The 18,649-nt window shown below is 41.7% G+C and overlaps 1 protein-coding gene across 1 annotated transcript in view; it reads right to left on the bottom strand.

Annotated features, from left to right (window-relative positions):
- Positions 1 to 1,361: 1,361 nt before the first annotated feature.
- LOC143989072 (cytochrome P450 2C14-like) overlaps positions 1,362 to 18,649 on the bottom strand; it is a 90,594-nt gene continuing 73,306 nt past the window's right edge. Inside the window, exons 9-11 of the mRNA XM_077489083.1 lie at positions 16,943 to 17,127; positions 6,161 to 6,302; positions 1,362 to 2,090 (exon numbers count right to left, since the gene is read on the bottom strand). Of these exons, the coding sequence (XP_077345209.1) occupies positions 1,912 to 2,090; positions 6,161 to 6,302; positions 16,943 to 17,127 (506 nt within the window). The 3' untranslated portion in view covers positions 1,362 to 1,911. The remainder of the gene's footprint in view (positions 2,091 to 6,160; positions 6,303 to 16,942; positions 17,128 to 18,649) is intronic.

Here is an 18,649-nt window from a genome sequence, read left to right as displayed (position 1 = left end):
TGGTAAGATCCATCATTTGGCGTGCAGTTCTGAGGTCCACCAGCAGGTGTCTCCCGGCAGTTTGTAACTGTCAGGAGAGACTTTCCCTGCTGGTGTTATGTCATCATTGGGCCGCAGTACTGGCGTCCACCAGGGGGTGGATCCTGGCAGTATGGAGCAGGCAACGCTTCCTGCTATCAGGTGTTACTTGAGGACAATTACTGCAGTCTTTTAAATACCCGGCAAGCCCACACATGCTTGCCTTGGTATCTCTCTCCCTGGGCCCTGACCTTGAGCCTGCATCTGACACGACCTGATCTATTCCAATCCCATCTTGGACCTGTCCCTCCTGTTTGCCTTGGATCCCTGCTCGGCAGCCCATCCATCTGTCCTTGCCCTGCCCTGTTGGTTCCCCATCCTTACCCATCTGCTGACCCCCCTTGTATGACCTCGGCCTGGCTTTTGTTACGATTCCGGTATTTCCCATTATTTGTATATACCATTGTTGTTTGTGGCTTTGGGTTGGTTGTGCACTGTTATATTCACTTACTTGTCATCTATGTAAATAAACACCATTATTATTTACATGTGTTTCTGGTTTCCTCTGTGCAGTCCACACAGTCTGGTCTACTAATTCCCTGACAGAAACGGGTCAACCTCTTGGAAAATTTAGCAAAGGCACGTTGGCTTTTTAATACATGGCATATATTGTTCTATGGCACATGAATGCATGGTTTTAACAACCTTTTATTGCAATACTTTGTAATAAAATTTGCTATTTTAATATAATTTATGTTGCCGTCCTTCTCTGGGTACCAGTAAAATCCAACATTTTCTTGTTTGTTGTCATTTATAAAACCTGTTGAGACCTGATACATACTACAATTATGCCTTCCCAGTTTATGATATTCATCATTACCTTGACACTCTATGAGGGAGTATATGATATAGACTCTGTAGGTAAGCAATCTTTTTTTCACCTGCACTTTTCCTCTCATCCCATGTTCTTCTTTTTCACTCTCTCCTTTTTTTTCTCTTCCACTTACCCCATTTTCCGATTTCTCGTTTTTTTACTTTCCTATGTCCCCTGTGGTGCACTATAACACTACAGTATATATTTCCAACATCTATATATATGGTATTGTCCTTGCTCCTATGTGTGTGTTTCCTTTTTGGGGTTACATTCCCCATGGGCTCTCCAGGCTACTTGCCACCACTCTCTGATGTAATACTATACAGGTAATTTTGTGATATATAGACTTTTTAGAATATAATGATTTATACCATGAAATAATATTTGCCCCGTTATGTGGAATGTCACAATAAATGTAGAAAATATATGTATATAATACATTTTTCTGATAATAAAAGATGATGCTGTGTTTAAAAGAAATTCATTTTTAATTTTGCTACATGAAACAATAATTGTCATATCTTGTACATGCTGTAACAGTATTTGACAGGATCTGAGGCCCTGATGAAGCAGGTCAAGCCGCGAAACGCGTTGTATGAAATACACAAGACTGGATCTTGAATCAAGGATTACATCACCCTGGACAAGCAGTCTGTTAACTCGTTTTTTATGGAATAAACCCCCTTCTTTTAAGAATTGTAGAATGTTCTGAATAAAATTATGTACAAGATGATTTTATATATAACTTGTTGGCTCAGTGGTCATTAACACAAAAAAAACGTGCAAAAAAAAGTCCCAAACCTTACTCAGATTTCTATAATTACTTCCACTCCTAGGGTGACATTGCTGCTCTTCCATAGATACAGTACCCTAGGACAGTAAGTATGTTTCTTGTACGATCACCAGGGGAAAATAAAGGAAAAAACATAAATATAGAAAACAGCCACCACATCAAAGAACCTCATATCATGAATGGTCTGGTGATTCCAGATAAATATAAAGTCATTTGTTTCACATGTTCACACACGAGGCACAGCACAAATTTTATGATCCGTAGGACTCCGCGTGAGCCCAACTCCTGATTTCAGGTCCAACTTTGTCCCAGGAGGAGCCTGGAAAGTGAAGTTTTGTAGAAGCCTCACGAAGAACATAAACAATTCCATTTTGGCCAATGTCTCACCAGCACAGCTTCTTTTACCTAGTAAATATAAGAGATAAATGATCAGGTTATTAGAATTGAGATTCTGTACCTGCTTCTTTAAAGGATACAAATATTGGGGGTTACTGAGGAGTTCAGTAGCTACATAAACCTCATGTAAGTTACTCTGAAGGGAATTCTAATATCCCTAATGACTATAGGTGATACATTATTCCATACAGTATAGAAAAACAAACACACAATATGGATTGACTTTGAAGACTGTATAGACAGACAAAGAGACATCACTACAGATATATCTGGTCACATTCCTGATATACAGTAATCCCAGGCCATTGCTGTTTTAAGATATACCCAACTTGACTAATGTATGATCTATATTCATTGGACATAACAATGTATTATGTATATTCATTGAACATACCAGTGTATCATGTATGGTCATTGGACATATCAATGTATCATTTATATTCATCAGGCATATCAATATATCATCTATAGTCTTTGGACACATCAATGTATCATGTATATTCAGTGGACATATCAATGCATCATGTAAGGTCATTGGACATGTATCAATGTATCATTTATATTCAATGTGAAAAATCAAGAGAGAACAGAGAACACCAACTAGTGAAAGAATCCTGGCAGCTTCTACCACATCCCAGAAAAACGTTTGAAAAAACTGATAAGAGTTGCCCCTGGGATTTTGTGGGTAGAAAGGTTGGCAGGATTAGGACAAGATTATAATCTTACAAAATACGTAAAAAAAAAAAAATGAAAAAAGTTTATTTAAATACTGAGTACATATAGAATACACATCTAAGAAAATATAAATATAAAATGGAACACATGATGTATCAACTACCAATTGTTGAGACACACAGGAATACCTGACAAAGGGTCAAATGTAGATGGTAGTCACAACAATACCCAACATGTTTCGGAGAATAAAGCCACAAGGCTCAATCAATGGTGTGTCCATATCCTTCCTCAGGGGTTACAGGGTAGCATGTTGATATTGTTAAATAGTGTCATTCTTTTGAACATTCTATAGCACAGTTGACACCGAAGGTCCCTCACACTTCAGATGCTGCTGAATCGTATGGTCAAAAAGACAATTCTCCAGAGGCAAAAATACAGACAGGTCTATTAAGCTGAGAGCTTAGTGTATGTGTCTGTGATCTAAGGCATTTCTTTTCAGCCCGTTCTGGCATTCCTAGTATGCCCTGACTTGCTGCCTCTGATTTTTGAGATATCTTTTTGCTTAAAGCTTTGTACAATACACACCCGGTTTAGCATTTTAGACAGCTTAATAGATCTGTCTGTATTTTTGCCTCCGGAGAATTGTCTTTTCGGTCATACGTCTCAGCAGCATCTGAAGTGTGAGGGACCTTTGGTGTCAACTGTGCTATAGAATGTTCAAAAGAATGACATGATTTAACAATATCAACATGCTACCCTGTAACCCCTGAGGAAGGATATGGACACACCATCGATTGAGCCTCGTGGCTTTATTCTCCGAAACATGTTGGGTATTGTTGTGACTACCATCTACATCTGACCCTTTGTTGGGTATTCCTGTGTGTCTCCACAATTGGTAGTTGATACATCATGTCTTCCATTTTATATTTTCTTAGATGTGTATTCTATATGTACTCAGTATTTAAACTTTTTTTCATTTTTTTAACGTATTTTGTAAGATTATAATCTTGTCCTAATCCTGTCAACCTTTCTACCCATATATATTCAATGGGCATATCAATATATCATCTTTAGTCATTGGACACATCAATGTATCATGTATGGTCATTGGACATGCATCAATGTATCATGTATGGTCATTGGACATATCAATGTATCATGTATGGTCATTGGACATGCATCAATGTATCATGTATGGTCATTGGACATATCAATGTATCATGTATGGTCATTGGACATGCATCAATGTATCATGTATGGTCATTGGACATATCAATGTATCATGCATAGTCATTGGACATATCAATGTATCATGTATGGTCATTGGACATATCAATGTATCATGTATGGTCATTGGACATGCATCAATGTATCATGTATGGTCATTGGACATATCAATGTATCATGTATAGTCATTGGACATATCAATGTATCATGTATGGTCATTGGACATGCATCAATGTATCATGTATGGTCATTGGACATGCATCAATGTATCATGTATGGTCATTGGACATGCATCAATGTATCATGTATGGTCATTGGACATATCACTGTATCATTTATATTCATTGGACATATGAATGTATCACGTATAGTCACTGGACATGTCAACTGATCATCTATATTCATTGGACATATCAATGTATCATCTATATTCATTGAACATATCAATGTATCATGTATGGTCATGAAACATATCAATGTATAATCTATATTCATTGAACATATAAATGTATCATTTATATTTATATTTATATCAATGTATCTTATATATGTGTTGGACATATCAATGTATCATGTATAGTCATTGGATTTATCAATGTATCATTTATATTAAATTTTGACATGCTGTATCAATATATCATCTATATTCAATGGACATATCAATGTATAGTCATAGGACATATGAACCCCTTAAAGTGTTACTAAACCCAGGACCCTCCATTCACTATATCTGGTCTCCCACAGTACACAGAACATGGACATTGATTTTTTTTAGTAACTATAAACTGTTAAATATCCTTTCTCATCGGCAGTTAGAACACTTTTGTGACTTCTATCAGTGTCTGGTTAAACCTTGTAGGAGGAGTTTGCATTCTACTCAGATTGTCCTATGAGGCTTCAGGATTCCTGACCCTCTGTCTGGACAGTACTGATTGGCCCTCTGGTGATCACATGCCCCTTCCCAAGGAAAAAATAAAAACTCTCTAGCAATACACACCAAACTAATCATGTGCAGAGTGCCTCCTAGGGCTCTTGTTCTATCAGAATATGGTTTGGGGACTGTGGAAGAAGGGGAGGATCAGAGAAGACAGTATCAAACAGACTTTTAACACAATGTGGAGGATTTACCCCTTAGGTTCCACAGTGAGTATAACAATCATGCTTTACTGCATATACAGACTGATTTTACTGGTTATGGTTTAGAAACACCTTAAAATGGTGATGCTAATTGGTAGAACTTGCAAACAGATGAACCTGCATTCCATTTTTCAGAAATGTCAGGCGGGCTGCTTATATAAATATAAACTCCAGGAAGTGCAATAACCAACACATCATTAGCATGTATAGCAGGATCACCTCCTAAACACTTGAAAGCCACTGCTTATTCGCCCTCTGAAAAGCCACTCAGAGCCTTTTAGGGCATGAGTTATCATGAACCTATCATAACCCACTAGGAGTATATTTCCTACGCTATCTAAAACTTAAAAAATAAAGATTTTGCCGGGTATACACTTTGTAGCTGAACTCTAACCTTACCTTTATTCTTCCACAGGCTTCTCTCTTGTACTGGAAAGGCTTGGTTCACACTGGATGCCGACATGGCTCACAGCAGGGGTCCCGTGCATCCTGGTTCACCGTCTCAGGTCCAATCTCAGCCCAAATTTAAGGCTGAATTCGGACCTGAAACAGACCAAAAGACGCACAGGGCTCCTGTGCAAATTCACACTGGAGCCACATCGGAGATTTGTGAACCGGCTCCATAGAGAGCTATAGAAAAAAAGAGAGGAAAGGAGGGGAATGGGGGGACATTATATGAAGCACAACACCAAAACCATAGAGAGCTGGTCACATTCTCCTGCAATTGCAAATTGGATGCGGGGATTCCACATCCAATTCGCAATAGTGTGAACCCAGCCTTACTCTGACTTTGCTGCACACTGGGCATCTTGTAGTATGCATTTGAGCTTCTTCAATTAGGCTTTGACAAAAAAAAAATTGCGCTCTCCGGTTTAGTAAATTCCCCATATACTGTCTCTGGGCTGTCCCCATATAATGTCACTGGATTTTAGATGTGTGAAATATGGTGTGGTCTGTATGCAAACACCAAGTTGATGGGGGGGGGGGGGGGGGAGGGGAGCCAAGAAAAAAAAAAAGATAAAATCTTAGCTTTTTCTTACCAGATGAAAATGGCATGAAGGCTTCTTTCTTCAAAAAACTTCCACTAGCATCCAGAAAATGTTCAGGATAAAACTCTTTTGGTTTTTTAAAGTGGGCCTCATCAAACAGCACGGATGTTAGAAATGGAATTACATATGTCCCCTGAAAAATATTAACATTTAATTAGTTATAATACTATACAAAATAGTCCAACAAAGTAGATGGTTATGTCAAATGCCCTGTACACACAGTCGGACTTCCCGACAGAAAATGTGCAATCGGATCTTGTTGTCGGAAAATCCAATCCTGTGCGGGCTCCATCTGACTTTTTCGGTCAGAATTTCCAACACACAAAGTTTGAAAGCAGAATCTAAAATTTTCCAACAAGAAAATCCAATTGTTTAACCAGTTGCCGACCGCCGCACGACGATGTACGTCGACAGCATGGCACGGGCAGGCAATTTTGGCGTACATGTACGTCCCTGCCTTCCTGCGGGTCGGGGGCCCGATCGGGCCCCCGTCCGGTGCCTGCGGCGGTCGGTTTTCGTCCGGGAGCGATCCGGGACGAGGGGGCGGCCATTCATTCATGGCCACCCCCTCGCGATCGCTCCCGACGAATAGAAATCCCCCGTGACATCACTTCCTCTCCTGTAATGTAAACACAGGAGAGGAAGTGATGTATTCTCGCCTCCGTGTCGGTATTTTTCGTTCCGACACGGAGGAGAGCGGATCGGTGAGTTGCACCAACACTCTACACACACAGTAGAACATGCCAGGCACACTCACACCCCCCCTTTACCCCCCGATCACCCCCCCAATTACCCCTGCCCCCCAGTCACAGTGACACCAATGTCATTTTTTTTTTTTTTTTTTTGCATTGGTGTCATTTGTGACTGTAATAACTGTTAGGGCAGTTAGGGTTAGCCCCCTTTAGTTCTAATGTACCCCCCTAACCCCCCCAATAAAGGTTTAACCCCGTGATCACCCCCCGTCGCCAGTGTCACTAAGGCTGGGTTCACATTGCAGCGGTTTATGAGAACGAATGTGATTCGCACCGCACTGCAGTGCAAATCACATCCGATCTCTGTGCGATTCGAGTTCAGCCATTCGCCGCACCCGCCGCACCCGCCGCAAATTCGCACGGGACCCTTTTTTTGGCCCGCAGCAGAATCGGATCGCATGGGTGTTCACACCATGCGATCCGAGTTTGCAGATCGCACTGCGATATGCGAACTGATCTGGGGGTGTCAGTAACATTTCACTGACACTCCCAGCAGTTCGCATAGGGCAGTGTGAACTGCCGCCGGGAGGCATGCGATGCGGGAACCCGCCGCGGATTCGTGGCGTTTCCGCATCGCTCCAGTGTGAACCCAGCCTAATAAGCGATCATTTTTCTGATCGCCGTATTAGTGTCACAGGTGACGCTAGTTAGGCAGGTAGGTATTTAGGTTCGCCGCAGCTTTTTATAGCGCCAGGGACCCCCATATACTACCGCATAAAGCCCCCTGATTGCCCCCTAGTTAACCCTTTCACCAGTGATCACCATATAACTGTTACAGGTGACGCTGGTTGGTTAGTTATTTTTTTATAGTTTCAGGGCACCCGCCATTTATTACCTAATAAAGGTTTAACCCCCTGATCACCCGGCGGGTGTCATTTGTGACTAATAACTGTTAGGGCAGTTAGGGTTAGCCCCCTTTAGTTCTAAGGTACCCCCTAACCCCCCCAATAAAGGTTTAACCCCGTGATCACCCCCCGTCGCCAGTGTCACTAAGGCTGGGTTCACATTGCAGCGGTTTATGAGAACGGATGTGATTCGCACCGCACTGCAGTGCAAATCACATCCGATCTCTGTGCGATTCGAGTTCAGCTATACAGATAGTATGGCTGAATTCGTGTCGCACCCGCCGCACCCGCCGCAAACTCGCACGGGACCCTTTTTTTGGTCCGCAGCAGAATCGGATCGCATGGGTGTTCACACCATGCGATCCAAGTTTGCAGATCGCACTGCGATATGCAAACTGATCTGGGGGTGTCATTAACATTTCACTGACACTCCCAGCAGTTCGCATAGGGCAGTGTGAACTGCCGCCGGGAGGCATGCGATGCGGGAACCCGCCGCGCATTCGTGGCGTTCCCGCATCGCTCCAGTGTGAACCCAGCCTAATAAGCGAACGTTTTTCTGATCGCTGTATTAGTGTCACAGGTGACACTAGTTAGGCAGGTAGGTATTTAGGTTCGCCGCAGCTTTTTATAGCGCCAGGGACCCCCATATACTACCGCATAAAGCCCCCTGATTGCCCCCTAGTTAACCCTTTCACCAGTGATCACCATATAACTGTTACAGGTGACGCTGGTTGGTTAGTTATTTTTTTATAGTTTCAGGGCACCCGCCATTTATTACCTAGTCTCACTAGTGTACCCCTAAATTTAGGGGTGTCTACTTTCAAAAATGGGGTCATTTGGGGGGGGTTTGTGCCATCTTGGCATTTTATGGCCTTCAAAACTGTAACGCCCTTAGAAAGCCTGAAGGCGGTGCTTGGTTTTCGGGGCCCCGTACGCGGCTAGGCTCCCAAAAAGTCCCACATATGTGGTATCCCCGTACTCAGGAGAAGCAGCAGAATTTATTTTGGGGTGTTATTTCACATATGTCCATGGCATGCGTGAGCAATATATCATTTAGTGACAACTTTGTGAAAAAAAAAAAAAAAAAAAAAGTTTGTAATTTTCCCGCAACTTGTGGCAAAATATAAAATATTCCATGGACTCAACATGCCTCTCAGCAAATAGCTTGGGGTGTCTACTTTCTAAAATGGGGTCATTTGTGGGGGTTTTGTGCCATCTTGGCATTTTATGGCCTTCAAAACTGTAATAGGTAGTGAGAAGTGAACTCAAAAATTTACGCCCTTAGAAAGCCTGAAGGCGGTGCTTGGTTTTCGGGCCCCGTACGCGGCTAGGCTCCCAAAAAGTCCCACATATGTGGTATCCCCGTACTCAGGAGAAGCAGCAGAATTTATTTTGGGGTGTCATTTCACATATGCCCATGGCATGCATGAGCAATATATCATTTAGTGACAACTTTGTGAAAAAAAAAAAAAAAAAAAAAAAGTTTGTAATTTTCCCGCAACTTGTGGCAAAATATAAAATATTCCATGAACTCAACATGCCTCTCAGCAAATAGCTTGGGGTGTCTACTTTCTAAAATGGGGTCATTTGTGGGGGTTTTGTGCCATCTTGGCATTTTATGGCCTTCAAAACTGTAATAGGTAGTGAGAAGTGAACTCAAAAATTTACGCCCTTAGAAAGCCTGAAGGCGGTGCTTGGTTTTCGGGGCCCCGTACGCGGCTAGGCTCCCAAAAAGTCCCACATATGTGGTATCCCCGTACTCAGGAGAAGCAGCAGAATTTATTTTGGGGTGTCATTTCACATATGCCCATGGCATGCATGAGCAATATATCATTTAGTGACAACTTTGTGAAAAAAAAAAAAAAAAGTTTGTAATTTTCCCGCAACTTGTGGCAAAATATAAAATATTCCATGAACTCAACATGCCTCTCAGCAAATAGCTTGGGGTGTCTACTTTCTAAAATGGGGTCATTTGTGGGGGTTTTGTGCCATCTTGGCATTTTATGGCCTTCAAAACTGTAATAGGTAGTGAGAAGTGAACTCAAAAATTTACGCCCTTAGAAAGCCTGAAGGCGGTGCTTGGTTTTCGGGGCCCCGTACGCGGCTAGGCTCCCAAAAAGTCCCACATATGTGGTATCCCCGTACTCAGGAGAAGCAGCAGAATTTATTTTGGGGTGTCATTTCACATATGCCCATAGCATGTGTGAGCAATATATCATTTAGTGACAACTTTGTGTAAAAAAAAAAAAATATTTATTTTTTTGTCATTATTCAATCGCTTGAGGCAAAAAAATAAAATATTCAATGGGCTCAACATGCCTCTTATCAATTTCCTTAGGGGGTCTACTTTCCAAAATGGGGTCATTTGGGGGGGTTTTGTACTGCCCTGCCAATTTAGCACCTCAAGAAATGAGATAGGCAGTCGTAAACTAAAAGCTGCGTAAATTCCAGAAAACGTACCTTAGTTTGTAGATGTGACAACTTTTGCGCAAACCAATAAATATACAATTATTGACTTTTTTTTTACCAAAGACATGTGGCTGAATACATTTTGGCCTAAATGTATGACTAAAATTTAGTTTATTGGATTTTTCTAATAACAAAAAGTAGAAAATATCATTTTTTTTCAAAATTTGCGGTCTTTTTACGTTTATATCGCAAAAAATAAAAATCGCAGAGGCAATCAAATACCATCAAAAGAAAGCTCTATTTGTGGGAAGAAAAGGACGCAAATTTTGTTTGGGTACAACATTGCATGACCGCGCAATTACCAGTTAAAGCAGCGCAGTGCCAAAGTGTAAAAAGACCTCTGGTCATTTACCAGCAAAATGGTCCGGTCTGAAAGTGGTTAAATTCCGATCCTGTGTAGACAATTCTGATGGACAAAGTGCCACGCATGCTCAGAATACATTACAAGACAAAAGCTATTAGCTACTGCCCTCTATATAGTGCCGTCGTACGTGGTTTACATCCAGCGATTTTCAGACAACTTTATGCGACCATGTGTATGCAAGACAAGTTTGGAGCGTCGGAAAAAATCTGATGGATTTTGTCGTCGGAATGTCCGTTTACTCTTTTATTTTATCCTATGTTTTATTCAAAACTATTGTTTTGTGGAGCAATACAATTGCCTACAACAATCTGACTATTCATGTTGAAAAAAAACAATCAGGACTTGTTGGCTATTCCTGTGAAAATAATTGATATTTTGGAGGCCATACAATTTCACCTTTAAAAAATCAATTGCATACAATTGATTGAAAATCGTTAATCAACCCCCCCCCCCCCACACCCCACACCCCACACCCCTTTATCTTTGTGTGTCTAATGACCCCTGATCTTGAGGGAAGGCTTTCCAACAATATGTTGGAGTTTGTGAGAATTTGTACCCATTCACCCAAATAAACATTTGCATTTGGGTGGCAAAAATATGAATGTAATCTATGCACTGGGTGGAGAACCTCGGGGGGAATTTAATATGGAAAAGGGCCTGGGGGTCCTAGTAGATGATAGGCTCAGTAATGGCATGCAATGCTAAGCTACTGCTAAAGCAAACTGAATATTGGCATGCATTAAAAAGGGGATTAACTCCAGAGATAAAACAATTCTCCCACTCTACAAGACTCTGGTCCGACCTCTCCTGGAGTTTGCTGTCCAGTTCTGGGCACCAGTCCTCAGGAAGGATGTACTGGAAATGGAGCGAGTACAAAGAAGGGCAACAGAGCTAATAAAGGGTCTGGAGGATATTATTTATGAGAAAGGTTGCGAGCACTGAACTTATTCTCTCTGGAGAAGACGCTTGAGAGGGGATATGATTTCAATTTACAAATACTATACTGGTATTTACAATAGGGATAAAACTTTTTTGAAGGGAGTTTAACAAGACACGTAGCCACTCATTAAAATGAGAAGAAAAGAGGTTTAACCTTAAACTACATGAAGGGCTCTTTACTGTAAGAGTGGCAAGGATGTGGAATTCCCTTCCACAGGTGGTGGTCTCAGCGGGGGGCATTGATAGTTTCAAGAAACTATTAGATAAGCACTTGAACGACCGCAACATACAGGGATATACAATGTAATACTGACATATAATCACACACATAGGTTGGACTTGATGGACTTGTGTCTTTTTCAACCTCACCTACTATGTAACTATGTAAGGTATTGATGTTGGACAAGAAGATTCATCTCAAAGGTGTTCAGTATGGTTGAGGGCAAAGTTAAAAAAAAACTTCCACAAATTTTTGCCACAAGGCTGGAAATGCACAATCATCTAAAATGTCTTTGGATGCTGTAGCATTAACAGTACTCTTCACCGGAGACACTTTAACTCTAGAGTTTGTAGAGATGTCCCCATGCATTAGGCCATAGTGTTTTAAAATCATCTTTTTGTAGAATGACTGGATCTGAACTATTTAGCCAGTAGATATGTAACCCCACATATGTACAGTAAAAGGACTTATAAAGTCTTATGTAATAAAGCTGAAAACGGTTCTGCACTGACTTTTTTTTTGTGAATGTTTAAAAATGATGTCTTGTTAATAACATCCTTACTTGTAGTGACGATGCCCGTTATCCATGTCCGTTTTTAGATAGAATCTATTGTTTATAAAAATCGTTTTTGCCCGATGTCATCTTGCTTGTGCGCATTTGAAGCCCACAAGCAATCACTTCCTCCTTCCCTGGATTTGGAGGAACCAGCATTCCTTGCTGGTTCCCACGCATGCTCAGTGGCATACTCGCATCAGATCTCCGCACTGACTCCTGGGATTAATTACACGAGATCCCAGGAGACAGTGCGCATATCTCTAGATATGATGCGGCTACCCGCACAAACGCCGCCCACCGACGCAGGGACAGAAAAATATCTTTTACAAGCAGAAAAGATACGATTAAAAAAAAAATGTAATCTTCCATTGTGAACTCTAGACTGCATGTAGAAAGCATTGAGCCAAACATAGCGAAATGTGTGCAGAACCGCTTGAACTATATCCAATGATTTACGTTTTAAAAACAATGGCAGGATTGCTAACTGTCACATTTGCTTGTGCTCTCAACCAAACTGTCAAACCATCCAATGGCTGGTGTCATAACTGATCATATGTGCAGCACCATGGCAGTTGCAGATCAAATAGAGGCTAAGATGGAAGCTTCCCTGGCTGAAAAGGAGAGGAGATTTAATTCCGCTTTAATGTAATACTATACGGAATGGATGTATAATGCAATTGACCAGTCCTGCACACCCACTGGAAACAATGCTTTATGAATCATGAATTAATATGCATATATTGTAAATTATTATCTGTACCTGATTTCTGTTAAAATTATTTACAAATGTATTGTTCTCTATGATGCCTTACCTAAAAATACCATCCATCATTTTGTCTTAATATCTATCTATTAGTAATACCTCTTTCGGCTATACTTTATCTTTGTCAGTTAGTTTGTTTATATTATCTAGCTATCTTCCTGTTTGCTATCTCTCATCTCTGAATTATGATTAAGCCAAAATTCAAAGTGCTCCAAATTAACTCAAATAACACAATTAGAGGGTGTAGCCTAAACTATGAAAATTAAAGCACACAGCCAAGCAAGGTGGCGAAACATATAGGGATGGAAATTTGGAGCACTAGAACACTTTATATATATTTTTTTCCATCATCATTAGGAGCCTTGGTTAGTTGTGTGCTTCAACTTTCATAATTTAAGCCACATACCCTAATTGTGTCATTTGCATAAATTTGGAGCACTAGCACACTTTGAATTTTGGCTTAATCATCAGTCAGAGAAATTAAATTGGAAAACATATAGCGTATAAAGATATTACTAATAGATAGCAATCAAAACTGGTTGATGGATTCTCATTTTAGATAAAGCACCATAGTAGAAGATAAATTTGTAAATATGATTTGAAGATTAAAATTTGTAATTAATATGAATATACACAGTATGTATCATTTGAAGATTAGTAGTCGTATGTCTGGAGGGGCAGAATACATGAGTTTAGTGAAGTGACTCATACACCAGATCTTTGAAAGTGTAGTTTCCGTTCCAGTACAGTGGTTTTAACTTCTCTGGCGGTATGATTATGTCAGATTTTTGATGCTCAAAGCAGTACAAATGCTTTGCATGGAAATTTGACGTTTTATATTGTAGGCCTGTAATTCTTAGCCCTTGTACACACGGTCGGAGAATCCGTCGGAATGTGTCCTATCGGACCGTGTTGTCGGATAATCCGACTGTGTGTGGTATGCATCAGACTGATTCCGTCGGAATATCCGTCGGATCCAATTTTCCAACTTGTTGGAAATATTTTCCGACCAACTGGTTCGATCGGACATACTCCGATCATGTGTAGAGAATTTTGATCGGACCAAGTGCCACGCATGCTCAGATCAAATTCCTACATCAAAGCTATTGGCTACTAGCCTGAACGTAGTCCCATCGTAACAAAATTACGTCATCACGTTCTGAATGATCGGATTTTTTGACAACTTAGTCCGACCATGTGTATGCAACAGTTTCGGACAAGATCCGACTGGGAAAATCCGACGGACAAGATCCGATGGATTTGGTTGTCGAAATCTCCGACCGTGTGTACAGGGGCTAAGGAATAACACACTTAAATCTGTCCAAACAAGAGTCTAGTAGATATCCCAGGTATGGCAAAGTTTGAAACACAAAATCATAAATTATAATATAATAAATAACTATAAATAATTATAAAAAATAATAATAAAATTTATTCAATAATGTAACCAAATCAAAAACACCTAAAATTACAGAATTGTCGCTGTCGTTACATTCAGTGTTTGATGACGGATTTCCCCACAAATCACTATCTTTAGTGATTTATGATTTATTATTCATTTATTATCGCTGTTTTCTAGCTGGTCTAAAACCATTTGATGTAAAGGGACTCTTTTTGGTTTCTGAAGGAGGAGAAAGAGTTAACATGACTAAAACTTTAATATAGCTGACAGAAGAATATCTTTATTTTTAGGGTCTGGTTTTTCACGATGACCACAGTATAGATAAGGTCTGGTAAAAACTGGTTCTGAAATGATGTCTTCAGACAAAGTCAAAGGGGGTTATTTACGAAAGACAAATCCACTTTGCACTGAAATTGCACTTGGAAGTGCAGTCGCTCTAAATCTAAGGGGTAGATCTGAATTGAGGGGAAGCTCTGCTGATTTTATCATCCAATCATGTACAAGCTAAAATGCTGTTTTTTATTTTCATTGCAAGTCGACCTCGGATCTACAGCGACTTCACTTCCAAGTGCACTTGCAGTGCAAAGTGGATTTTCCTTTAGTAAATAACCAAAATGTCGGCATTAAATAGTTTAAATTAAGTCTTAGATGCTACATATGTTTGTATAGGAACTATGTGTCGTGATGAACTCTGTCCTCCCTCCCTCCTTTGTCTTTAAGTTGTGAAATATTCTTTGTCCAAAATTTGTATAAAGATGTGATTATTACCATTAAAACCAAGCATTCATTCAATGACTCTTGTCTGCATTGAATGCTTCTGGAGCTCTGAAAGAATTCTACTGATTGTCCAGGTCTAAGCATAATTAACCCCTTCAGTTGGACAATCTCAAGTTTCCAGGCAGAAAGAATAGTATATATAATATAAAACTGCATGCAGGGCACTGGACAAAGCATTAAGGACAAAGGGGATGTGAAATAATTTGATACAGTAATACAGTGTACTGTACAGTAGGTGACTGCGATATTGTGTCAATCTTGCCGCTTTTATCGGCGAGATTGACACCCTGCAAGCCCCGTCGCGGGAGCCAGCGCCGAGCTGGCTCACATCGGGAAAGGAAAAATGTTTTTTTTTCCTTTCCCGATAAGCGACAAGCATCGCTGACATTGAGGCCGGGTTAACACTGGTGCGGGGATCCGAATTGGATTCCCGCCAGTACCAGGCACTGTATTTGGTATGAGTCCTAAGGGAGAACTCCACGCCAAATTAAAAAAAAAAACGGCATGGGTTCCCCCTCCGGGGGCATACCAGGCCCTTAGGTCCGGTAGGAATTTTAAGGGGAATCCCCTACGCCAAAAAAAACGGCGTGGGGTTCCCCCCAAAATCCATACCAGACCCCTATCCGAGCACGCAGCCAGGCCGGTCAGGAAGGGGGGTGGGGACTGGTGAGCGCCCCCCCCCGAGCCGTACCAGGCCGCGTGCCCTCAACATGGGGGAGTGGGTGCTTTGGGGGAAGGGGGCGCCCTGCAGCCCCCCCACCCCAAAGCACCTTGTCCTCATGTTGATGAGGACAAGGGCCTCTTCCCAAAAACCCTGGCCGTTGGTTGTCGGGGTCCATGGGCGGGGGGCTGATCGGAATCCGGGAGCCCCCTTTAGGAATGATGTCACAGTCCCGGAGGATGCTGGGACTGTGACATCATAAGGGGGCAGGGTCACCATGTGACATCAACCAGTGACCCCGCCCCTTGTCCCTATATAAGTCGCTGCACACCGCGTCCCTGGCATTGTGGCCAGAGAGAGCGTTGAGTCAACACCTCAAGGAGGAGGAGGAAGAAGAAGATCAGAAGAACGGAAGGCGGCAGCGGCAGTGGCAGAAGACCGGGCCACCGCTAGTAAAAGAGCTGGAAGAAGAAGTGGTGGTCCGGCAAGAAGAACCGAAGAGGGGGACGAGACCCCCGAAGTCGGAAGAACAAGAGGTGGCGGCGACAGAAGACCAGATCTCCGCTAGTAAAAGAACTAAAGGAAGAAAGCGGAGGCCTGGCAAGAAGAACCGAAGAGGGGGCCCTGAATAGGATGCATTAAGGTGAAAAAACACGAACCTTTACAACCCCTTTAATCTTCTGACTAAAGTTCCACTTTAAGTAAAGTGACCCATATACCAAACACCATTTGTCTAGTACAGTCCATCATCCTCTAGCTATCCTCACATCATACTCCTAGTTTCCAACCTACATATCTGATGTGTGTCTACAGCTCCAGAGATCCTGGGTCAAAGCTAGTATAGCCTTTAGCTATGAGTAAGCACCAGAAGTTACGGTTTTGAAACATGTTAGTGATCTACTTCATCGTTTGATGTATGGATTTTCACCAATAAAGATATTATCGTGGGGGGGCAGCCATCCGGATTCAATTTTTTTCTCTGTAAAGAATGAAATAACGAGGTGCTGCAACAATTTGCTGCTTACTTTTGGAAGAAAGTAACCCCTGAAGTGGACATCTTGAGTAGTAGCATGTGGGAGGTTGGTTGGAACAATATTTGAGTATCTTTGAATTTCGTGAATAACGGCATCTGTGTATGGCATGTTCTTACGGTGACCAGCATGTGGAGCAGATGATCCAATCACTTTTTCAATCTCATTTTGAACTTTCCCTAATTAAAAGAAAGAAAAAATATTACCCTGTAAAAGGAAGAATCTTTTGTTTACAGATATCCATTTATTGCAGGATGTTTTCATCATACCTACTTTGCAATGCATGGTGGGCTAACTGATAGGAAACCTCAGCACTAGCAAATGGCTGCTACTAGCGGGCTTGCTAATTATTATTATTATTATTCAGGATTTATATAGCGCCAACAGTTTGCGCAGTGCTTTACAATATGAGGGCAGACAGTACACTTACAATACAAATCAATACAGGAGGGATCAGAGGGCCCTGCTCATTAGAGCTTACAATCTAGAAGGGAGGGTCAAGTTGAAACAAAAGGTAATAACTGTGGGGGATGAGCTGATGGAGAATAAGAAAATACAATTGTTGGGTGTGGGTAGGGTAGGCTTCTTTGAAGAGAAGTGTTTTCAGGGATCGTCTAAAAGCTAATAAAGTAGGAGATAGGCGGATAGATTGGGGTAGGGCATTCCATAGGATTGGAGAGGCTTTGGAAAAGTCCTGGAGGCGAGTATGGGAGGAGGTGATGAGGGAGCTATAGAGCAGGAGGTCTTGAGAGGAATGACGAGAACGAGTAGGTTGGTATTTAGAGACTAGGCTAGTGATGTAGCTGGGGGCAGAGTTGTGGATGGCTTTGTACGTAGTTGTTAGTATTTTGAATTTAATTCTTTGGCTGAGCGGAAGCCAGTGGAGGGATTGACAGAGAGGAGTAGCAGACACAGAGCGATCGGTAAGGTGGATGAGTCTGGCAGCAGCATTTATGATAGATTGAAGGGGTGATAGACTATGTAGAGGCAAGCCAATGAGAAGGGAGTTGCAGTAGTCAAGGCGGGAGATGACCAGCAAGTGAATTAAGAGCTTTGTTGTGTCATTGGTTAGAAAGGGGCGTATTTTAGAGATGATAAACTGTTATCATTGATAGAAGTAGTATATTAACTCAGCGGCGGCCCTTCCATATGGGGCACAGGGGTGCCGCCTACCCAATACCTGGGCCCAGGCCATACATTACATGCAGGGCAACAGATGCATGGATTCCAATGACAGTTGTTTTTTTAATAGAAGTGCATGATTAGAGCTGGTGGCTCTAATTGGCTTCAAAAAAGGGTAGGCTCTGCGCCCCGAGCCCACCTAGTTGTGTGACATTAGCAATTTAATATTCACTATTGTCTTCCTTTTTCTCTTCCCGGACAATCCTGGCTCAGGAAGTGGGTCCTGAGACCCAATTGGCCGAGAGGAGAAGCGATCCTTTTGATCACCGAGGAGGGAGGAGACACAGGGGAAGCCACGCCGCCATGAAACCAAGGAAAGAGGAGATGCAGAGGTCTGTCTCCGCTGCCTGAAGGAAGCCCATGACCTAGATGGGGGGGGGGGGGTGGCGGTGGACAGATTGCTGCCTCCCCCACCCAAAAGAAATGTACCACCAGCTGTCACTGTATGAATTAGTCAGGTGTATATTTAGCAAAACAGCTGAAGAAAAAAAATGTTCATAGCTAGTCATAGCTAGTGTT

Source organism: Lithobates pipiens, unplaced genomic scaffold (genome assembly GCF_037356315.1).
Source record: "Lithobates pipiens isolate NorthernLeopardFrog02 unplaced genomic scaffold, aLitPip1_a1.2 Scaffold_18, whole genome shotgun sequence".
In the NCBI taxonomy this organism is placed as follows: Eukaryota; Metazoa; Chordata; class Amphibia; order Anura; family Ranidae; genus Lithobates; species Lithobates pipiens.
Note: the sequence above shows the minus strand (reverse complement) of the source record. Positions and strands in the feature narration are given on the sequence as shown.